The sequence below is a fragment of the Balearica regulorum genome, chromosome 8 (assembly GCF_011004875.1).
Source record: "Balearica regulorum gibbericeps isolate bBalReg1 chromosome 8, bBalReg1.pri, whole genome shotgun sequence".
Classification (NCBI taxonomy): domain Eukaryota; kingdom Metazoa; phylum Chordata; class Aves; order Gruiformes; family Gruidae; genus Balearica; species Balearica regulorum.
Genome location: NC_046191.1, coordinates 33,229,660 through 33,254,598, shown reverse-complemented (window position 1 = coordinate 33,254,598; position 24,939 = coordinate 33,229,660). Strand labels below are relative to the sequence as shown.

Here is a 24,939-nt window from a genome sequence, read left to right as displayed (position 1 = left end):
GCAACCCTTCAGAGCCGGGTTTCCAAAAGCTCTTGGCTCTCCGTGTGCGGGGCAGTAACCCCCACACTGCACCTACGTACCATGTTCTCCCTCTATGCATGGGGGTTTTTAGCTGGGTCAAATTTGCTGATTTTGGTGCAATAATAAACTATCTCCATTACGGCTACATAAGCACTTTGAGCTGAAAGCTAACGATGGACTGAAACTGTGCGGACCATAAAAGGAATGCAGTTCACACCAATTTTTTTATTAGCTTTATCAAAAGCTAATTTAGCAGGTATTATGAAACTTAGAGTGGGATAAACCCACCAGCTAATTCAGGGTCCGAGTAGAGAGGAAGAATTCCAAGAGCATCACGCTGCGAGAGAGCAAACAGCTCCCACGCTCATGGGCGGCAGCACTTCCCAGTTCTCCTCTGCCGCATAACCGCAGCGAGACACGAGCTGAAGGGGAGGAGGACTCTCGGTTAAGGTACCACACTGCACTCGGGGCATTTCCACGCTGCCTCACCAGATGCACGGTGGGCACGGAGACCGAAGCCAGGGTCCCCATCCCTTCCTCACCTCTGCCGGCGTTCATCACGTGTTGGTATTTCCCAGAGCCACCCTCCCTGAGCTCCTCTGAGCACCAGACTGGGTGCACCAGAGATGGGACCTCCTTGGTTGCAAAGCATCCAGCTACATGTAAGAGCCACAGCTGCCGATGTTTAAATACAAGTCTTCCATTTAAAGCTGCTCTGAATTTCACTGTTTCTTAACACCACATAATACATACAGTTTTCCATAGAAAGTAGAAAGTTCCATAGAACTTTCTGGAAAAAGTTTTCCACTTTCCATAGAAAGTGGAAAGTTTCCATAGAAAGTTTTCATTTGCACTCTGTAAGTACTTCATTTTTTAAATTAAGGAGTAGTTACGTATGACTGGGTGATTTCTTTAAATATTAGCATCATTTCCATGAATTGTTTTATCCTTTTTATAAACAGGAGTCCTATCATAAGTCAGAAACATTTAAAAGGCCATCAGGGTTGTAAGGGTAGCTTTCCTGTGTACAGTAACGGGTTCTTATATTGTGCTTAAAATCCATCTGCGTATCTTCAGCATTTTCAATACACCTTGCTCTGCAGTACCAAGGTGCCATCTGTGTCTCCTCTTTAGGCTCAGCTGTTTTTCTCCCTTCCCAATTATATCTATGCATTAAATCCTTTAAACCTCTATCCAGTCTGCAACTTCATTGGCTCCAACTAACGGACAGAATTTGCTAATTCCCTTACAATAATCCTATTACCTGTCCAAAGCTATTTCTGCAAGGGTCATCACTACACAGAGATGTAAATCTGAGACCAGGTCTATCTGTGGTCAGTCGTAATCCAGCTCCTCTCCTGGGAACCACCAAGGACATTTGCCAGCCCTCGGAAAAAGCGGAGCAGAGCGAGCGAGCCTCTCAGGTAGAGTAATCTGTGTGCCGGTTACCTTTCAAGCTTTATTTTAGTAGGGGAATAAAATATGGTGTTTTGAAGATGGCCACAGCTGCTACAATTTATTAGCAGTGTATTAAACATTCCAACAGATAAACATAACTGATATGATCTCTCAGTAGAGCCTCACCTTTGGCATCAGGCTGAAATGTAGCTGCTGAGATAAAAACCAACGCCAGATTTCCAGTTATGAGTTCAGCAGGCTGTTTTGATTAAGCTGAGAATAACAAGCTACAAGAGCTGTCATTATTAAATAAATAAATACAAGGTTTGCTCTGGCATGGACAGCAAGCGGTACCTCACTCCGGACGGAGTCATTTGGGGGAAGAGGAAATATATTAGAAATCCGACCGCTGAGCTGCCGACAGCATGTGCCCGGGCTATCGGAAGCGATACCCACGTCTAATTCAACAGAGCTTTTATATTCCTTGCACAGAATCCTATCTCTCTTTATTTGATTTTGTCACTGGTTTAATTCAAAACGGGACTTCCGCTCTTTTGTAACCTATCTTTGAATACTAACCTGTATATAAGAATCTGCAAGAGAATATAAACGCACTATTTCTTCTGCCATGCTGGGATGGAGTTTGTGCTCTGGTAAGGGAAGGGCTCAAACATCTGGAGTAATCCCCAGAAAATGTTCATGTCTGGGTCCATCACTTTCAGAGCCTCCAGGAAACTCTAAATCCTAACTTTAGAATAAATCCTTCTTACCTAGGTATCTAATTTCTGGCTCAGAATTGTTTTCTTGCAAAAGAATGTTTTGGTAAGTACCAATAGCAGTGTGAAAGAATAGTGAACCAAATGTACTGGACAAGAAATTTTGCTGTGTAGCTGGTGTGACGGCATTAATTTTAGACAGGTTGCAAGTATGTAACTAAAGGTATAGATGATGTGTTACATAAAAAGATGAAGAAAATGTCCTGTCTAGCTTGTGAGCCTGCTACTTTGCGAGCAATCTGCCATTGACAGCAATGGAAAAAGGCGTCAGGTCCCCAGGTCAGTGGAGATGCAGAGCTTGCTTCCCCTACCCATCAGCATTTTGCTGTTCTCCGTGGCACGTCTTTGTCAGTTGTACTCAGGTTTGGATTTGGCAGTGGGCATAAGAACAGCCATGTTTTACATATACGTGTCAATCCTTAGAAAATAACCCTAATGTGAGCAAACAAAGAGAACTTCATATATATAACAGTCCATTAAACCCCCATTTTTTTTGATACTGAGAGATTGAGCCCCAGAAGACAAGGATGTTGTGAATTGTACAGGTCTAAGCGGTCAAGAAGCCTCAGGGCAAAATTACATTTTTTTATTCTTGCTTCCAACCTGCTTACACGAACAACATGGTCTTCACAATCAACAGCTTTACAAGTTTTCTGCAAGTACTCAAAATTTTTTTTGACAGGAGGGAATAGTTTGAACATAAAGTCACTTTTCTGCAGCTGATATATACCAGATTGCTAGAATTATACGTGAATACTTCATCCTATTTCAGAATGGGATTTTAAGCTGATCTCTGTTATAAATATTCATGTCTAATCCTAGCAATTCTAATTACAGCACAGCTAAAATCATGGGAAATGCATTAGGGAATGAAAGATAATAAAATAATACATCTTGAGAGCAAATTGCATAGCTAAAGATGATTGCTATACACCAGTATATGCAACTACTGGTTTTCAGTGATAAAGGGAATTCATCACTAGCAGCAATGGATCTTGAAGCCATCAGAGGGTTCCCTTCTTCCTAATATACAAAGTGCAAAAAACCGTACAGGTAATTTACGTCTTCAAAATACTCATGATGCCATCTGGTCATATCCTCATCTCAACTGCAAAGGTTTTTCCTGGGTGAATGACATTATTAAAGGACATCCCTGACCCTTTCCAACCCTCAAAAAAAAAAAAAAAAAAAAAGAACAGAGAGCACCGATTCAGAAAAAAGGCCTGACTGATACAATCGGTAGCCCCACCTCAGTGTGAAAATAATTTTCAGTACGTATTGGTCTAGACTGGATTACAGGGATTAGTCAGCTCAGTTGTGCAACTAACTGCAGTTAGAGGCGGCTGTGATTCTCACTACGTGCAAAAGCCGTGCAGCTTCAGAATAGTCTTAAATGCTGAAGACGCAAGAACTTACAAAAAATCTACATCACCCTTAAATTGCCACCCCATGTTTTAGACCTATTGTCTTCCTAGACCACTTTCAGAGAGCCAGCGGTATAAAACCAGAGTAACAAACCCATATTCCACAAGCCAGCTGTGGACAGAGACTCTACAGCACTCTGGTTAGACACTGGTGAGCAAGGAGAGGAAAGAAAAACCAGCTTGCCTCCATGACTTGGTATGTTTAACATGGCAAAAGGATGCAGGGAACTCAGCTGGGGAGTCTGGTAACTAGCTTTCAGCGTTATCTCGTCTTAAACTACAAAGAGGCTTTATTTTAAGGCATATGGCTAACCGCAGGTAGACTGAATTATAACCTTAATTCTGAATTCCTTGAACGAGCACAAAGATTTAGCCTGAGTCCCAGCACAGTGAAATGCTTCTCACCAATTGAAATGTAAGCTGGAACATGCTATAAATCAACACAGAGAACTCTGTTATATTGTGATGAGCATACGTCACAGTTTTTGCCTTTCGTGTTCAATGCCTATGGAGTTCAAGTGAAGGCTGTAGAGCTGTTTGCACAATCCACATCCGAGTACAGAGCAATTCCTATTCTGCTGCTTACTGGAAGGAAGATATCAAAGAACTATGAGTAGAAGAACATAAAATGAAAGAGAGAAACGGGGTCTACCCAATACCAGTTACAAGCAGAGTTGGCCAAAATTAGGGGAATAGCACTTTCTGGGTTAAAGAACAAAAATCGAAACCAAACAAAAAAATATCCCTTCCAACTATTTCAAGTGAAAGACTTTGTGAATTCATGTCACCTCTTGTATTAATTCTTTTTTTTTTTAAGCTGAAATGAAACATTTCAATTTTTCATTGGCATTTTCATTTCGGACAAACATGCAAGATGAGGGCAACAACAAGTAGAGAAAGTATGGTAAGCCTGAAAAATAGCTCCATGTGTTTGCCCACCAAAACAAGAAAGTGTTTTTGGCCACCCAGAACCCTTTCCAGGTTCTGGAAGCCACAGACAAGAGAAGAGAAAGAAGGAAAATGCAAGATATCACAGTGAGCAAATGCCATATAGTTTTTCTCACTGCATTCAGAGGAAGGGACGGCAACACTGCAGGAACGGTGATTCCTGCAGAGAGCGCTAAGCCGGGCTTTCATGAGCCATCTCAGCTGCTCATTACGAAACTCCACGTGGTCAAAGCCCCTCCAAGAAATTTCCAAATTCCCAGTCTTCTTCCCTAAGCCAGCCATCCAAACAAGGCTCTGAGAACCGCAACAGCAGCAGCGACTTCAGCCTAAACTCAGCAGCGCCGGGTGGCACATTCAGTCCTTGGTCTTTCTCAGCCTCACAGAAAACTGCCGGCTAACAGGTCCTGCGCAGAGCCAGGTGAAAACGTGTTCTCAAAGTTGTTCTCAACAAAAAAATGTTTCACTGATTTTTTAATTATTTTTTTTTTAATTGTTTCAGTGTTGATGAGAACTCCCACAAAAGCAATACCTTCATTTTGAAAACATTAAAGTAATAAATTCAAATGGCATCTTGAAATTAAATTTGTTTCTATTTGCATATCCTCGCCATTACAGTACTACAGCAGGCATTCATAATATGGCACCATAATTAAAATATTCTTAAATGATTCCATTTATGCAATATCTTAAGGAGAGTTGCTTTGCATGGAATTAAATGTTATCTTCATTTGAGATGAAACCATGTTATAACAAAGTCTTGTCATTTTGACACAAAGCATCGAATAAAATAATTACGGTGCTGATTCCTGACCTTCACAATTGCTGGAATCCTACTGAAACAGCTGCCTCCAGCAGTACCAGAGGTAACCACGCACTCCCATTCCTCCGTGTAGCGGGGATGCCGTCTAGGCTGAAAGCAGGGAAGTTACTGGCTATTCCTCTTCTCAGAGATCTCTTAAGGAATGGCCTTTGCAATTTTTAAATAAAGCAAACCAAGAGTGTTTTGAAAGAAATTATAAAATAAAGCCTTGGATCTCACCTCTTTGAAAGCACACAACGAAGAAATGCCTTCACTGACAATTTTAAGTTAATTCCAAGCATATCAATGCTATTGACCATTAAGTTCAGCGGTGTTGTCCTTTGGATCCTCCATGACACGCAGAACTGGTCGTGGGGAGACCTCAATTCTCTCTCGAGAAGAGATCCCAGAAGGCAGCGTTTGGCCACCACTCCTCTTCCTTCTCTTGTACATTGGTGCTGTCCAGGTTTATTTTGTTACATATCACATTCGGCCGCAGAAGAGAGGCACATTTGAGAATACAACCTAGCTAAAAATAACCTCGCTGAGCCTTAAGCCAAGCAGGATGAAGTAAACCCTCGCTCAGAAAGCGTTAGGAGAAGTCAGGCTCTATCAGATGAGGAAACATGCCAGCCATTGACCATCCGAGGTCTAAACATGCTGCCTTTAGACCCCAGGGATTCCTCAGTGCCCACGCAACGGCGACCTCCAGGCACTCTTTGCTTTTCAGGAGATTGTCTCTCCCAATGAATGCCAATTTTTGTTCCCATTATCCATGCCTGCATCCTCCCAAGACTAGTTAAGTTCTGCAGTTCATCCAGAGGGTTTCAAGGCCACTGAACCAAGTTGACTTGGAGATGTCAGTAATCCACAACCTGCAGTAAACACCACACTGGAATGCATTTATTCAGATCTTACTTAGATGACTTAATAAATAATTTTAGAAAGTGGCTATTTATTTAAAATACAATAGCAATCATTTTAGGACTTTAGAATGTTTTATACTCTTCTGTTTAGTACGGATATTGATGTGTCATCCAACACTCTCCTACAATATTTAAAATGTAGGGATTAATATAGACTTGCTGTCATACAGACTGACCTAGTGTTTATCAACTGTTAAACAGTTAAATGAATTACTATTTTTTTTTTATTTTCAGAGAGCTTGTTGGAACGCATCAATAAGTAAGGCTCTTAGAAACCGATTCACATTTGAACTGTTCTGTTGGGACAGTTAATGCTGTAACAGTCATTTATCGTGTAAATCCAAATAACTGACATCACGGGAATCTGAAATTCTTCTCTGATTTATGATACTCTCTGGTTTTGTGTCTGAGTCTAATTCTCCCAAAGGGAGAGCGAGTGCTCTCGCATGCATTCACACCTTACTCTTTAACACTGGAGAGTCCACAAATAGAGCCCCTTTAAGTGCTGAAGCCACAGCAAAAAGTTTTTAGACACCAAAATCATTAGAGAAAAAAGTCCTAGAAAAAATCAGATTTCACTGCTTCTAATGCTCACAGAGTTCCTCTCCTTTCCCAAGTACGGCACGCTGCCTATGGCTGCTACTCCATCCACTTCCCATGGCTGCTACAGCCAATTCCACAGCTGCGGTCAGGTTCCTACAGCGGCTCAGATTTAACCAAATGTTACGCTCTGCTGCATAAACAAATCCGGAGGGAGGAAAAAAAACTAGATTCAGAACACCTTCAGTATCTCTTGATCCTATGGCCAGCTGCTGTAAACAGAAGAGGTCAGGACCCGGCTTATCTTATCGCGTCAGCCACAAGAGCAATGAGACGAGGCTGCTCGGGCACTTTGCAGAAGGTACCTAAATCCTGCAGCAACTTCCTACAACGCAAGGAACATTGTGTTCAAACACTCACCGCTCATTTCCTATTTTATTCACTAAAACTTGTGCCGTTGAGTATATTTTCCATTTACCCTTCAGATTAGCACTGAAGGAAGCAAAGGAAGCAAAGGAATTCAGGCGTCTTTGCCTGTACCTCGGACCGCAGTACCTGCGGTGCTGTTATTTCTTGGGTTTTGCATAGGCATTTTCACATCACGCAGGCGATAGTAATGCTTCGCCTGAGCTTTGCTCCAAATTCTGTCCCTTGAAGGTAAATTGGCATTCCAGCGCTGTGTTGGTGTGCACATATGAAGCAGATTAAATGAATCAGAGGTACAGTAAGATCTTTTCCGATAAGATCATTTTGTTCCCCTCATTTTCCTTTTTTCCCTTTCCATTGTTTTCCCCACTCTCCCCTAAGCAAACAAGCTTCCTGGTACCTCCTGCTGCTTGTTCCAACAAGCATTTTTCTGCTGATGCTTTTTTCTTGTGCTCAGATGGATGTTAGAAGCCTTCAAGAAAAGATCACTTAGACGGCTGCAGCCAGGCTGGCTTCTTACGAGGTGAAACAACTGTAGTCTGACCATGAGAAAGGCTAAAATATTTGAAATTAATCTCAGCCATGGCAGTCCCTGTGAAGGAGACTTAGAAACAACTAACTGTATGCAGAAAAACTGGCCCAGAATTTGCGGTCCAGTTCTACATAAATAAAAGCAAGTCCCAGGGAAAGGATTTACTATGCTGTTTCTCTGAGCTATGTTTTGGAGCGGATAGGAAAAATGCGTGATTTAAGCCATTGGCCTTTTCTCCAAATTGTGACATTTATTTACACGTTCAGAGAAACTTGTGTAAATGCCTTAACTGCTCCATGACTACAACCCCAGTTTGCTTAGTTTTGGTCTGCAAAGGAAGCAAAAACATTAATTCTGATTTCACGGCGTTTTACAAGCCACCTGTAAAGCTGTTTACAATTTAGCTGGTGAAAGCTCACCATTTATAATTTAGAGTCCATCACAGGATCCAAAGAAAACCATGAGGCCTCTGGAATGACACCAATGGTACAGAAGATCTGTGCAGGAAAGGGATAAACCGGGAAGCCACGGACCTGATGTAACCGCTACAGGAGTTGCAGGGCTCTCTGTGGCCACATGGTATTGTCCGCTCTGGCTTTCCTCATCTGATTAATAAAGGTAATGGGGAATACATTCCTACTATTGCTTTTACTTCATGCAATGGTAGTTGCCAGAGGGATGCCAGGATCGTACAATTATTTCTGATATTGCAAGCAGGGGGCCAGGCAACCCTGTAGCACACACTGTGAAGTTGCAGCTGGTTGGAATGGAACTTGGATGTGGGTCGTTTAATCAATTACTTTGTAAACGATTACTGCATTTTTTGGTAAATGGTCAAGTAAAAAAACCAACCAAACAAACCATTCTGTTGTAACACATCCAGCTGGCAACAGCTTTACAGTCCAACAGAGAAAATTTTTCTCTTCTAATTTGGATATACCGATCCAACTGAAGATTGCCTGTGCCCTCCTCACATTTTCACAAATACGGATATACCACTTTTACATGCAGATCTTCCCATTTAAGATAGAGAAATTAATCCTCCAAACTAGCAAGTTTCATTTTCTGTTCTGTGAAGGGAAAACAATTTTGCATCCGATAGCTGCTCAGGTAGCTACTGTGTTAGTGTAAGTGCCAGGAGAGAAGAAAAACATTTTGTTCTTCATATTTCTGCACACATAAGAACCATCAGTGGATGGCTGGGAGGAGAGATCACAGATTCGTAGAACCATCCCACCTCTAGGTAGTGGCTCTTCCCATATTAACAGAGTGGCTTGAAAGCTATTAATACACAATGAATATCCACTTGATGATGTAACAGCCAGGAGGATGGGAGATTCACGCCAGCCTAACCCAACCACCTATGTTACGCAGCCTGAAGAATGCAATACAGACTCATTTTCTGCAAAGCCACCCGCAGGGCTTACCCCCACACGTTGACTAGATAAAGATGAGAAAAACTCAGCTTCCCGTTGTTGGTGCCTTAAGTTAAATGCCTGTAACAAGATGATGGGAACAACTGACTCTTGTCAACTCTTCTAAAACACGGAGATGTGCTTGGCCGAGTCTCAGGACACTTTACCAGAAGGATAAAGGTCTAGTGGAGGTTGTCCCTGCCCATGGCAGGGGGGTGGAACTAGATGATCTTTGAGGCCCCTTCCAACCCAAACCAGTCTGGGATTCTATTTTCTATGATAGAAAAGGGAACAGAAGAACAGCAAGTGCCTGGCAGTCCCAAGCAAGCCCTGCGTGCTCGGCTCTGCCACTCCTACAGGAGCAGCTCCAAGGCAGCATGGCAAGACATATGTAAATCTAATTAAACTGCCAAGAAGTTAATAAATACTCCCTGTCAAGAGCTACGGCCCTAGCTTGCCCAAAGCATTAGATGCTGCACTCTATCCAACCGGGGTGAGGAGGTCCAGCTGCAGAGAAAGGTACTAATTCAGTGTTAGAGTGTCAGAACTGGAAGGTAATACAACTTTTCAAATGATGGGAAAGCAGCAAACAAAATCTTCACACATCTCAGAGGATGCTCACAGAAAGCCAGGAATGACAAATACATGAATTTGAAAGCTTGTCATGAGCAACTTTTTTTTTCTAAATTGCTTAATTCTCTCAAAACTGAGAGAAAGACTGCATTTACAGGGAGTCTGTTGGCTAGGTGAAGCCCACCTTTTGCAGATAATGATAACAAAGTGCAGATATGAAGAAAGCAAAAGTAAGAATTCCTACTGATTTACTTTTATAGCTAAAAATATACATTTTAAAAAAAATGTCAACCAAAGGAAAAAAAAAAAAACCAAACCAACAACCCACACCAGAATTAAATATTATCATTTCTGATCCAAATCTAGTTTGCTAACTGTTTTCTGTGGGCAATTTTTTGCATATCCAGAGCCTCAGGAGGCATTCTCGGTCAAACCCTACCCCAAAATAGACAGTGGATGCTCTCCCAATTTCACAAGTTTTGATTCCTCCCAGCCCTCCCCTGCAGGTACCCTTTTTTTTTTGATGGAAAGGAGCAGTAAGAATCTGTTCAAAGTCCATACAGGGTACTATTTCTACTAGATCTTTAATTAATCTCACAACAAACTTAGCTTTCTTCCCTTTTCCATAAAATGCTGGCCAACAACCTCACTAAATGCCTGCCTCCAGTCACTGCTAGAGCTAGAGCTCTGACATAAGTGATTTTTGACAAAACATCTGTTGAGCTTAGAAAAAAATTAATACATAAAATCTCTCCTCTGGGCTTCTGCCATTCATCATGCCTTTGCTAATTACAGCAATAAACTCCAACCAAAACTCTGAAGGACATGTCAATTCTAGCAGGCATACAGATGTTTACTTAGAGTTCAGAAATTAAATATGTACTTAAATATGTACATCAACTGAAAACTCTGTCCTGACTTTGAGTACCGTGGTGAAATGCCCAATCCCTCTGACAAACCAGGCCAGGCATTGAGGTTAAACATGGATTGAGGTTCGTGCCCTTAAATATCTGCATTTGAAAATGTTGGCTGTTCTGCTTTCACTTCAAATAGACATTTCCTTGGCATCCAATCACCCTCCTCTTCCACCCCACTTGATATATCCAAGTTTTTTTAAAAAGATGAATGAATAATAGGTTTCCTGACAGAATAATAATAATAAAAAAAGGATTAATTCATCACAATAGTAACAGCTATGTAACTGCTCAAACAAATATGTAACATCCTCCAAAGACTCAAATCCTGAGTTTCAAAAGACATTCACCATGTAATATACAAAATTAAGCTTTTTCAAATAAAACATTTTGGTTAATGATAACTGAAATTTGACATTATTAATATCAACTAATATTTTTTCTGAAATAATAAATCAAGTCCTGTTTTAAAATATCTGCATTCTGCCTTTCCATACAAAATATAGTGGTGCTGTGGTAAAAGTGAAGGTGATTGATATGAAAGACGTTGAGCTAATTTCCCATTTCGGCGTGAAATCCAGAAATAAGTGTGCAATCCATAAAAGATGAATAATTTCTGATGCATACCTATAGGCCAAATTTTGAAAGATGAAATAAATTAAAAAAAAAAAGGAGGAAGAGAAAGGGATATTTTTTTAATCCTATGATTTTTAACCTAACGCAGTGCTGAAGCAGGGGTAGTCACATAGGGAATTTCCTAATTGGCAAACCCTTAAGGATAAATGAAACACTGGACTGCATCTATTTAAAATGTTTCCATCTCAGAAATAAAGAACAGCGTAACTCTCCTAAAGCGGATAGAGCGAATAATCCAATCCCATAACCCTCTCATCAGTCATACTGACCTTCCGCGAAGCTGACAGCTTTCTACACCAACCCATCCTAGTTTATATTTTCTCCCTATTGTATGACCTCTTCTTTAAGCAAATAAAGTCCCGTTCCAGTGTTTTGAAATTATGTTTTTCCCCTCCAAACACAGCAATCTAATCACTACATGATACACCACATTTTTCCTTCAGGTAAGCCCAGGAAATTTCCATTTCTCTGTGTAATAAGCCTGTCTTTGCTCATCTGGGTAAGACAATGCCGGTGAAAGCGGTCAAAGCAGGTGACAGCAGCTCTGAGGGCTGGCTCTTAAATCTGTATTTGCCCACCTTAATGTAAGGGAGCCCATTGTCTCTGAACGCAAAGGGAGCAAGCAGCAGGTACTCCGTGTTTTCAACTAGCAGGCATCTGGCTTGGTGCCTGGCAGTTGTCACTGGGAGCAGATCACTAAAGGTGCTTATGGCTTTCGGCTCCTCCCACGACGATCTGGCGACGGGTCTGAAATTCTGACCTCCAACCTTGACACTGATTTTGCTTATGTAATGATGCTAACGCCTCTTGCAAATCTAAATGCATACATGACCAAGGATGGAGCGCACTCTTGCTTTCCCTTTCTTTTTTAAAAAATTTTAAAAAAGGGACCAGTCGAAACAGCACTTGGTTCATATGACACCGATGTGCTCCAACCCCCTGCCCAGCCTTTCATTCAGAAAACGTGCATTTTGACTAACACCAAGAACTACACAATGTACAGAACACGTCATGAAAAATTAACAGTCTCTTGGAAACATAGCGCTTCGTATAGTAGCTACAAAACAGATCACGGCCAGGGCTGAAGCACGCACGTCCTAACCACGCAAATCCACCTTCAAGCACTCCTGCTCAGCGCTGCACATGACACCCTGCAGTGCGCTGCGGCGACTGAGAAGGCTTCAATGGCGTGGATGACAGGAGGTGCAGAACCTCACACAGAGAGGAACTCACTTCATTCTGCTACACTGGGATGTTTCCACTGCCTAGGTATGGGGGAACAATGCCTTGTTCCAGTTCCATGTTATCTTACCCGATTCCCCCCAAATTCCAGCAACCTGAACATTTAAATCCATAGCTGCTCCTTCTCTTGACTGGCTTGCTCAAGTAGCTGCCCATCCGCCGGGTAAGTCCAGCTGCCATTGTCATTTGGCAGAAGGGACACAAATAAACAGGGAAGGAATGCTGCAAATGGAAACCAGGAAAAACAGGCAGAGAAGCGACATTCAAATTAGTGCTTGGGTAGAGGGAAACACTGGTGAAATTCAGACATTTTCCAAAGAGGCAAGAGCCAAGGGGACAGTCTGGGCACATGTATCAGCCGACCAACCACCCACACGTAGCTCGAAATAAACATGCAATCACATCTCACTGACGAAGATCCTTTACTTTTCATTCTTCCACTTCCACAAGTCCCCAGAATTTCATACTTCCCAGTTCATCAGCAACATCCTGCCGACTGCTGGGGATTAGCAGCATGCTGCTGATTTACAACCTTATGTAAACCCAGACACAGAACAGCATTTTTGGCGGGATTTGCACATATGGAGAGCAGCAACTTGGTGCCGAGAGTATGTTTATATTTTAAGAAAAAATATTTCTCATGTTTACTTATTGGACTAGTAGCAAAACCTCTTACTTTAGAAAGCAAGTTTTATTTATTGGCTTTGTTCTTTATGGAATGCATCTTGCCTTTTACAGTTTGTTTAGAGATTTATTTTTTTTTTAATTTCCCTCTCCTTTTCCTTCTTCCCCTTGTTAACTACAATTTACCACTAGAAGACACTATTTTGGTATTTCCAGCTGCAATATATTACTGGGATTAAATAAGCCTTCATTTCAAATACACATGTACAGTGCTTTCTTCCTGAGTTACCTCAATATGCATAACAGAAAATGGTAAAAAAAAAAAAAAAATTTGTAATTTTGGGAAAACAGAAAACTCTCTGTGAAGGCCAAAGGCACAAAAGAAATTGTTAGTAGGTAGAAAGCATTCTTTCGTAGTGGGTAAAAAGGAAACAAACACTTTACTAAATGGTCATTTCTACCCTGTAGTAAAGCTGGCCCATCTGGTCTAATGACAACAGAAGGATGAGCATCAGTAATAGGAATTGCAATTCTTGAGCTACAACAGATCCAAAGCTCGTAGGAATTAACCGGTAGCTTCAAGCACATACTTAGGGTTTGGGCTTTTTTCTTGCTGAAGAAGTGACTTTTAGGACACAGAAAGGTCTCAAATCTCCTCTATGAAGAAATTGTAATTTTTGCTTTCTTCACTCAAAGTCTGACACGAAGATAGAAAAGTAAAGAAGTTACAGAATGATCAGTCTCTTACAATATGTACGTGAAGTCATCATATGCATTACAAAATGTGAGCTAATCCACTGATGATCAGCAGAACTAACCAGGAAAAAATTTTTCAGCCCATTAGTATTTTTCAAATAAAAATGTAAGGATCAGCTTTCAGTTCAAAAACAATGACAACAACTAATGAAAATGCAACACATCATCTAAACCAGCAATTTTCCCCCCACAAAGACTGCTGTTCATCTGGCATGCCTCAGGCTGTTATGATGGTGCAAAGGAAAAAAATTGAGATCAGTAGCAATGCAGTTGCTGTCCTGAAAGGTCTATCAGTACTTCCTTAGAACTGACTGACACGAATAGCTTTAGCGATGACAATTATTATCGTTTTACCATCACTGTACATCATCTTGAGTTGCTGATTTACTTGACTATCCTCCCAGATTATTCTGCTCTCACGATGTGCTCTTACCCCGAGCAAGTATTCGGCAGGATTGCGAGACTACATATTTACATGAAAAAAAAATTGTATTTAAAAAAAATTAGATTTAAAGCAGTAAGGAATTCATAAGAGATGACTGCAATGGCCAGGGGTGTACGTTCTCCAGCATGCAACCCCATTCCTATCGAATACAATCATCCCCACGCCGCTAACTGCTGCCTCTGACCTCCGCGCTCCACGATGCTCTCAAGCTGACTCGGGCTGAAGGGGCTGCATTAACAGATGCCCTTAATGAATTTCTGAAAGACAGCACCGTCAGACAACTAACCAGCACCCACTTGCAGCTGGGTGTGCAAACGTGAGCGCTGTGGTCTGTGCACAGGGGTGCAGAGCACAGCTGCTCTCGCGAGAGCTGCTGTCTCTCACGGAGGATGGCTCTGGCCGTCCCCACGGCTGGGCACGCCGGATTTCGGTGCACCTGTACAGCCGGGGAGCTGGCAACGTTAGATCTGAGGCATCTTGTGATGGGTCGTTCCCAACTGCTTCGTTACACTATCTGCTTTACTGTCTCACCATTACGCATTGACATTTCTACATGGAGGCACTTGCACAACAAGCTCTAGAGCTGGTAGCACCCACATTTCTCCAAATATTAGGCCCTAACATTGGAAAATGCTGCATGCCCAGCATATAGAAGAACATCACCCCCAAAAAAACCCCAAACACATAACCAGCAACAACCACCCACCCCTCTGTCTAAACCCGTCACAAGGCTGTGGGAGAACTTCCTACCCTGGTGATTGCACATTTTTGCCCCCACACTAAACGCAATAGCTTACACCTTTTTCCACTGCGCTTTCTTGAAGGGAAGCGTAGGTACTACAGGCGAGCCAGCTCATCCTATAACCGAGCTTCCCACGGATCGCCTTGCAGTTACATGTTCATGTGCCCTTGTCCTCAGGTGCCTAATTGGGAAACACCTGGCTTGGACAGCCTAATTCTCACAGCGCCAAGATAAGAACGATAAATATTTGTAACTTGACTGAGCGGAAAGGAGAACGGTTCGTGTGACTTGCTCCAGGCTCACAGCCTGACTCAGGGCCAGGATTAAGTTTGAGGAGTTCCCCGCTCCCAGGCCTATGGTCAGCTTTGCCCGTGCATCGTCAGGATCGTTGCTTCATGCCACGCTGCAGAAGAATGGTGAAACGCAGCTTTCTGTGCTTTTATGATTCACCTAATCTTTTCAGATTTATTAGGCACAACAGATCAGTAACACTGACTTTACAGAGAGCTTTCATTTGTTAAGCAATCAGTTCCCATCTCTCTGTTTCACCGAAAGCGTGCTCAGTTTTCTGGTTCGAGCCTGCAATAGACTGCTTAAGTTTCACATCCTGTATTTTTAGTGCCTTTCAGGGCTAAAAGCCGTGAAACAGCCAAGCCTACAGAGAATCAAACCCTCTCTTGCCTCATGCAACAAAGAAAATCCTCAGCATCAGCAGACAGGAGAGCTTTTTGTAGATATCCATGTAAGACACAGGAATGACTTACAAGGCTTTGACCCAGCATATCCACACAGCTGTCCACCCCTGACATGGCAAAGATTCTTAGTTTTGCCTACGTGAGAAGGGATTAGCTTCATATTTCTATTTCAGAACTGACTGAATAGCAAGCGATCCAGTAACCCGGATCTATGTGCTGACAACAATCTATCTACAGGTCTATCTACAGAAAGAATTTAGACTAGTAGCCTACTTTGCTTCCAAACTTATTTGCAACGCTTCCCACAAGTTTTGATTAGTTGCCGTAAGTACACATATGGAATAATTTCTTCTCACATTTACTAATTAGCTTTAGTCCCAATACACACCAGACTCTGATTCTTTGTGTCTTGCTCAGCCGTTATTCCACTTTATTACTTGATGCTGGTATGTAAAAACAAAGGTGCGTTTCCTCTTGTGCATACATGCTACAACACTAACATCACTCTAGCCTGACACATCATCAGCTTTTAAATGCAGCATTCATGGCATGGTAACATCTTAGCATTTGCTTCAAGATGGGATTTACTGTGAAGTCAAATAAAGCTTTACCTTAACATCTGAACAGCTAAAACTAGTCTAGACTAAATGGGAGCACTCAGCTTGTCTGTTTTAGAACTCCTGTGGGTAGCGACGCTTTATCACATTAGAATTACAGTTTTCAACTAAAAAGGAAACTCATGACTGATGTGCAACATGGATAAGACTCAGTACTATGCAGTGGCAGAGCTCATGCAGAGGGCTATGCAGATGTCTATCAGCAGTGTAGTAAAAATGCATGTGAAGAATCGGTACTTTTCTCCCCCCAGTACTCCTCCTGAAACAGATAATCGATCTTCCCGAGAAAGCTGCAGGACCCCAAGAACATTTACTGTGACTTTTGGGATCCAGCAGAACAGCAGCCTGACCTGGAGAGCTCGATGCTCTGGCCAAACCCTGCTGCTCTGCAATGCCCTGGCACCACCCAACAGGGCTCATCTTGTCGACGGGAATACACGAAGGGAAACCTCTCGTCTTCCCTGAAAGAACAGTGCTTCTACCTCACCCCTCAAAAACTCCACCGTAAAAGATAAAAAAGGTGTTGCTTGAGCACTGCTGTATCGCAGTACCCTCTGATTGCTGTCTGGCTCCCAGGGTTGCCTTATTTATAGAACGGGTGGAACGAAAAAGTGATTTTGATTTATAAACCCCGTAATTTTTTCTGTTTTGTAGCAAACATGGCCCAACCAGTACAAGCAGTCTATCTCCAGGATGTTCAGAGGTCTCTTGCCCAACAGGTTCGAATACTTGTCTCTGTCTTCTGTATGAGAAATGAGCAGGCAACCCTTAAAAATAAATACTTAGAGGACTTGGGAAATTAATAGGTTCCTGATTCCAAGGGGGATTAAAAAAAGAAAATATTCACTACACATTCCCATTGCAGACAGTTTTACTACCACTATTTCACACCATGTTCCCAATATTCTCCGATGACTGAGAAGCAACACTATAATGAAGACACCCTCGCCCAGGTACTTTCAGTAAGAATCTGGGCAGACATCTTTTTAAAGAGACTGACATATATCCTAATTGCTTTTTATGAGATGATGAGAAGTTCTACAATTATCATGTGTATTTTGATCTTCACTGATACCTAACAGTGGCAGAAAATTACACACCGCACTATACCTGCTGTAAACTTAGCCCTTTTCTATCCTGTTATTAAACATTCTCCTTTTTGAACTTGCAGCATCTCCTACTCCAGCCACCAAAATGGAAGAAAATGCCAACACCAGCTTCGAAGAAGATTTTGAAGGACAGGCGACACACACAGGCAAGGAAACTAACTGCACTTTTTTTTCTAAAAACAAGCTAAACCATCCCTGTTCCCTGGGGAAGCCCAGAATTCAAGTAGATCCAATTGGTTTGCCAAACTCCTTGCACAGAAATACAGGCTCCAAAGTCAATGAGAATGTATTTTGAGTAAGCGACACCCCTCACAGACAGGTCGGTACCCCTAAAAACTGATCTGTGTGGCAATCCTTCTCATATCTGAGGCAAATGGCAAACACAAAAGACCCCTGAAGAAGCCACCAACAGCAATGGACCAATGCAGCTCCTGTTGGTTTATTGCTTCAGTCATGAACAATGGCCTTTCTTCTTCTGGGGAAGAGGGAAGAAAGCAAAACTGCAACAAAAACCACACTCACACGCTAGAATTACATTATAAGGTTTCACTATAAAGGCTGAATTATTTTTTTACTTCTTATAGAAGGAACATCAGTGCTAAAAGTGAACCTATAAATCCTTTTAGCAAACACAGCATAGCATTTAAAAGCATCCTTGCTCAGAACCACAATTCTTTTTACCCCAGCACTCAATCACCATGATTTTTATGAGTACTGACATTATATTCAGCTCTACAGACAGGCAGAGCTTCATCCCACCCCACCAACAGGTAACTATAGGGCAATCATCCCCTCCCTGTGCTCCCAGGGCTTCTTTGTGCTATAATAAATGTAGCTCTTGTAATAACTCTTCCTGGGGTTCTTTCCCAACCAGCCTTACTGCTATTGGCTAAGAATATTTTTTATATATAAGGGACCCAAATGTAGGGCACTGCATCCACACCTAGGCTTTAAAATAGCTTTGGAAATCATGCTACTGTACTGTTATCACTATGCCAACAGGTTCCGGGTAATTCCTGAATCTTGTTTGCAAAAGATCAGGTCACCTTCCCACCAAGGGGTGTACTGCCTTCAGCCACCACTTCAAAATGTTGAAATTTAATCCCAGACAGCCTTGGCAACTGGCAACATTACATCTCTCTCATGAGAGCGAGAGCTGCTTGCCTGGCCTTTCCTGTATTTTTCATAGACGCAAACTTCACCTCTGAAAACACTAAAATATTCCTTGGTTTTGCTTGATATTCTAAGATGCAGATTAAAATGTTTCATTTTGAAAAACACCACTGGAATTTTGATTTTTTTTTCCCCATTTCAAAATTTAACTGCTTTAATCAACCAGCTCCAAAGACCAAGATCTGCATTACAGTCAGAATTATCTGAGCATTTGCCTTACAGGTTACTCTTCCAGTAGAACACGTATGGGCCTTAAAAAAAAAACCCAAAAACTCAAGTGTCCTGTATTCTTGGTTCTATTAAGTCCTCACGCATGTTATGCATTCAAATACACAGTCTATTGAGAAATGCAAATGTACTTCTACGAAACACTAGCTTTGGCCAACATGTCAGTTCTAACAGGTTTCGACATCCTCATTCTTGTTAACTATTCATGTAGTTCACCAAAATCCTTTAACAGGAACCTGGTAGGAACCAGACGAGCAAAATGATCCAGGTGAGAAAAGAAACCTCTTTCTTTCGGTGGCTAACGTACCACCTTGGTCTCAAAGCTCTGGTTTTCAGCACTCCTGGAGAGCACTCTGGAAGGAAGAGGGGCAGACGGATAAACTGCGGCACAGAAGGACAAACCAGCAAAGGGCAGAAAGTTCTTAAGACAGCTTCCTGTTGAGCCAGTTTCTCACCTAACTTCATCTCTTTTAGGGCCCAAAGGTGTTATCAATGACTGGAGAAAGTTTAAATTAGAAAGCGAAGACAGAGACTCCTTATCCTTGAGCAAGAAAGAAATTCTTAGACAAATGTCTTCACCGCACAGGTCTTTCAGTAAAGATGATAAAGACAGCAGAGAGAGATTCTGCCGTAAGGTAAGAGAGCAAAAGCAAAATAAATTCATTTTGATTCTATATAAAACATACTGGTTATACGCTAGAAAACCCTGAATTTGCCAGACTCTATTCCTTTGCAGCTTAGCAGAGCTCACACAATAAAGGCAGAGCAAACGCACATCCAACCATCTATCTAGTCCCCTCTCAAGCAAAGTCTAACTTCCATAAAACAAGCAGTGTATTTCACAACAGCATATCACACAGCGCAGTCTGACTTTTCTTCCTCCCCTCCCTGCCTCAATGCTCCATCCTTGGTTAAGGCAATGGAAAAAATTTAGTATGTTTGAAAATGTACTAGTCAGGATAGACCTCTGAGCCCGAACGTCACTCATTTCCAGTTACCAGCTCTGAAAGGGGGGACCCAAATCTCAAAAAAACTCAGGAGTTAAACTTTGACCCCACTACAGTCCCTGGCAGAATTCCCATCAACTCTGGAAGATCCAGTTTTTGCCAAATATGGCAACTCTCTTCAGTATCATCAAGTTGACATGCAAGTGGTGAGACAGGATCTTCACCCGTCTCTTGAAGAGACCTTCCAGAGTCCCTGCAGTAAGCGATTGCTCTTCTAGCTAAGCTTTCCATGCAATGCTCTTTAGACAACAACTTAGTCTCTTCCTGTTTCAGCGCCAACAGATGAACACTTATTAACATAATGTTCTCTCAACATTCACAGATGAGCATGCAGGAGTATGAATTAATTCATGATGAGCAAGAAGATGAAAGTTGCCTACAGAAATACCGCAAACGCTGCATGCAGGATATGCACCAGAGGCTGAGTTTTGGGCCGAAATACGGTTATCTGTGTGAGCTGCAGAATGGGGAACAGTTCCTGGAAGCCATCGAGAAAGAACGTAAAACTACCACTGTCATCGTCCATATTTATGAAGATGGCATCAAGGGCTGCGATGCTCTCAACAACAGCTTGACCTGCCTGGCAGCCGAGTATGCCACCGTGAAGTTCTGCAAGATCAAGGCCTCCGACACAGGGGCTGGAGACCGCTTCTCAAGTGACGTGCTTCCCACTCTACTTGTCTATAAGGGCGGGGAGCTTCTGAGCAATTTCATTAGCATTTCTGAACAATTCAATGAGGAGTTTTTTGCTGTGGATGTGGAGTCTTTCCTAAATGAGTATGGGCTGCTACCTGAAAGGGAGCTTCCAGCGCTGGGAAATGGCAACACGGATGAGCAAGATGTTGAGTAATTAGAGAGCCACAGTCCTCACTGTCTCCCTTTCCTCCTCAGTATGTTATAAATCAACCTCAGTAACGCCCATCTCATTTAGAGAAGGCTGTCTCTGCTAACTTATTTGTAAGATACGCATATATAAACATTGCTTAACTGTTAGTATGTGAATGTTACTTAAAGCACATACAACTGGCAGTCTTGTACATAATTATTTCTACGCCAGCCACAAGTAGTAGGAAGAACAGGAGACGACAATGGTGATCTCAAAGAAATTAAGAAAAGAAAAAAAAAATTTAAAAGTGAGGGCCCAAGCGTGTCTCCACGAAGCACACGAGAACTTCATTTCAGCAGGAACAGGGCTGATCCATCCCTCTGCATACACAAAAAGCCATCTCTGTGCTCTGGAATTATGGCGAGTCCTGGCTCCTCAGATTCACTTCTATCGACTGCAGTAGGAACGAGATCTCATCCAGCAGTTTTAAGGACAAACAAGTAACCCAAAGTCCTTACATTCGTAAATGGCTTAGGTATCCAGGACATTATTTTATGCTTCTGCATTTAACCTTCAATATTCATGAAAATACAGAAGTTAGCTCAGCACTTATAGAAGTCCGTCATCCAAACAGCTAACACAGACACATTATTAGCTAATTTCAGTTCATTGTTGCTCCATATTTTGAACAGAAATATTTAAAATGTCTGCGAGTTACTGAAAAAGTATATTGTGCTTATGTAATAACTCCGAATAAAGCTTTACAGCTCTCAACACTTGCCATTGGAAGTGTGAAATATATTGGTAGTGTATAAACTTAACCTTAAAAACATGTGAAATATTAGTAAGCATTCATTAGATATTTACTAAACTCAAAGTTTTAAGTTTTGCTAAAGGTGTGCTGCTGGGAACTACAATTTAACAATCCTTTTGAGAAAAAGGCACAGGGTAAACTCACTATAAACCTTCTCTCTCTCTGTAGGTCTAAAAAATCCACTTCTTCCAGTTCTGATACAAGACAAGAAAACATAAGAAACATTTCAATGACTTTTGCACACTGGCAAAGTCAAAGGCTGAATTTTACTCTGAGGATAGAAACATCTGTATCTTACTCTGAGGACAGAAATATCTGTATCTTAACTGCACACAACTTCGCTGATAGGACTTGAGATGATCAAAATCTTAAACATTATTTTTAGTACTCATATGACTCACCCGTTTTTATTTGATTTGATATTTTCACATTTTGCTCACTTCGGAGTGGGAGTTTTCAGTTTTGCTTCAGGTCAGGATCTCACCACGGAAATGTCACTCTGAAATTCTGCACGCGGATCAGTAAGAATTCAGAATTGAGTGGCCAGGACTAAGCAACCATTGCTGCAGTGATATAACTCACACATTCAAGTAGGTTCTTACCACTCTTTTAAACACTTTTTTTTTTTTTTTCCACTTTTCATTCACATGGAAAATTCACAGGAGTAGCAGAAAGTTACACTACTTTCCAACAGATCTGCATAACAAAATAATTAGACTCAAAAATATTTGGGAAATACAGCCCTGCAAAACATTACTGGAGTCATTAGATACCATCTCAAACAAAACAGTTTAAACACGACTTATGCCTTGCTTTAAATAATGGCAAAAAAAAAAAAAAAAAAAGAAAATCTGTCTTTTGTTTGTCCAATTTTAGGGACTATCAAAATGCTACTGAATTTCTACTTTTAATATTCTTTTGCCATGGATTAATATTTTAACAGACCACTCCAAAACTTGCCGCATGTACACTAAGCAATACGAACGAAGTTCCTTATCATCTCTTAACAATGTACAATCTTCTTTACCTGTAAAACAATTCATGATTTTATTCCACCAAAAATTCAAACAGCACCTTCAGAAAATGTTATGACTTCTGTGTTGTAAATTTCTGACTGTCATAAGTTTTTCTGATGGAACTCCAAGTGGAATAAAGCTTTTCCCTTAGAGCAGTCCCTTCTCCCCTTACTCAAGCAAGATGTTTACCCCTCAGCTATAATCACCATCATCTTAACATTTCATTTGCATCAGTAGGCTGACTCTCCAGAAAGATGTGATTTGCAGACATACCTAACATTATGAAAATCTCATGATCTTATAATAGGTTATGCAGAAAATAATGAATTCTCTTTTGTCTATTACAAAAATAGCCAGCTGCTTGAGTAGCAGCACAGTATTTATCTTGCATTTTCTGATGATACGTTTTAAAGAGGAAGCATGATAAATTTCTGTCCTCTACACACCAGAAAATCTCCACGTAACTGGTGGGAACTTAATGTTCTTGAGAACTTTCCCTCTTCATCAAACTTGGTTCAAAAGTTATTAGGCTGCAGATCAGCAGCCTGATCATGTAAGTTTCATTTCTTTGACAAACCAGGCTGTAAAGCAAAAAAAAACCCTTAAACAAGAACCAGCACAGAAACTACATTTACAGCTAGTTGTAAGAAATAAGCTGACACTCCAATTTACGAGATAGATTAAGCATGCTTAAGCAGGATTTCCTTCAACCTGTAATTAACAAACAAAGAAAAAGAAAACACACATGTGACGCCAAGCCCCAACAGAAGCTCATGACTAATGAAGTTGCAAATAAAGCTCTGATCACAGCAGTCATCTGTATTTCTGCAGAAAAAAAAAACCCAAAAACTTAAAAACAAAAAGCAAGACTTGACTCAAACATCGTATTACTGCACAAAGATTCACGAATAAGTAAATGCTTCAGTAAGCAGCTGGGAGCAGCCTTCCTGCTACCCTCAGCTACAGCTACTCTTCCTTTTGACTCAAAGTCACAGAGACCCTGAGGGTCCTCAAATATTCTGATGCAGATGAAAACAGAGGAGAGGGGGGAACTAATTACCAGTGGTGTCACTGCTGATCAAACTAAGAGCAGAAGCTCTAGTAGATGCATGGCTGTTAATCGGCTGGTGAATGCTGCCCCTCAGGTCTGAGGCATTATAAACCTCATTGTACAAGACCACTGAGGCTTTTCAAAACTACACAGCACAGAAATTAAGGTTTCTGTAAAATTATTCCGCAATGTCACTATTAGAACTGCACTTAGAAGAGCCAGATATTCAGATGTGGAAATCCCAACCGTTCCTTTAGGTTCTTACATATTAAAATAAAAATGTATTTGCAGTCATGGATACAAATTAACAAAGTTCAATTTCAGTCAAGATGGGAGTTTTCACAGTCTAAAAGCTTCAGAAGATGATATAGGTAGCAGGAAAAGGATAAACCTGAGGAAAACTTAAGCAGCAGTCAAAAAACAGACTTTTAAAAGGGTGCTTTCCTTTTTTCTTACGCACACCTTTTTGTTTTTCTTAAATCATTTTCTTACGTTAACAATGGCTAACAGTACAAAAAGGACGGGAAGCAAGACGATAATGAAATCCCCTCTTGGTTAGTTCTGTAGTTCTTAGACAAGCGAGAACCTGCTTTCTTCTACATCCACTATTTCCTCATGGAAAGATGACTAGAAGGCTCAATCTGTAGATACAAGTCAAATTACTCATTTTTTTCTTTGACAGGATTAAATTATTCTTATTGCACAGATGGTGGTTAAATGCAGACTCCTGTATTAATGCAGAAATCTCATCCGAAGCAACTTCTTTCTTCCAACCCCAAACTGGAAAATTAGACTTCCACAGATCCTTGATACCTAGTTAGTTATAAGCTGAAGGATTAATTTGACAGTCTGTAATAACACCATAAAGAAAAGGATCATTTGCTAAACATAGAATAAGCTTACAGGGAGGGGAAGAAAAAGGGAGTTCTTTGCTAGGGGATCCATGGAATAATACCTCCAAACAAGCTCTACTTTTTATACTGTAGGTGCTAAACAAGAAGAACCACTGGAAGAGCGTTTCATGACAATTTTCTTCTCTGGTGTAAGATAGTTAGCATCTCAAATGTTGTACTTCACTTCTATGGCTAAGTTTTGAGTAACAGGCAACTACAGAATAACCGGTTTGTATTCTACCTCCAAAAGCATACCTCCGTCCCCAAAAAAAGAAAGGAGACCAAAAGAGACAAAAGAAACCCACTTTTCTTCTCGTTACTCCCTTTCTCCTCTTTCTAATAGAGACTTTAGCAGAGCAATTTTTAAACCAAC

The 24,939-nt window shown here is 41.2% G+C and overlaps 2 protein-coding genes across 2 annotated transcripts in view; one reads left to right on the top strand and one right to left on the bottom strand.

Moving 5' to 3' along the window:
- ODR4 (odr-4 GPCR localization factor homolog) overlaps positions 1-24,939 on the bottom strand; it is a 126,258-nt gene that overhangs the window by 83,933 nt on the left and 17,386 nt on the right. The gene's annotated exons all lie outside the window — the stretch shown is intronic.
- PDC (phosducin) lies at positions 17,629-21,132 on the top strand. The gene is made up of 3 exons (XM_010304227.2): positions 17,629-17,704; positions 19,434-19,594; positions 20,289-21,132. Exons 1-3 carry the CDS (start codon positions 17,644-17,646, stop codon positions 20,814-20,816), a joined length of 750 nt encoding a protein of 249 aa, XP_010302529.1. The 5' UTR covers positions 17,629-17,643; the 3' UTR covers positions 20,817-21,132.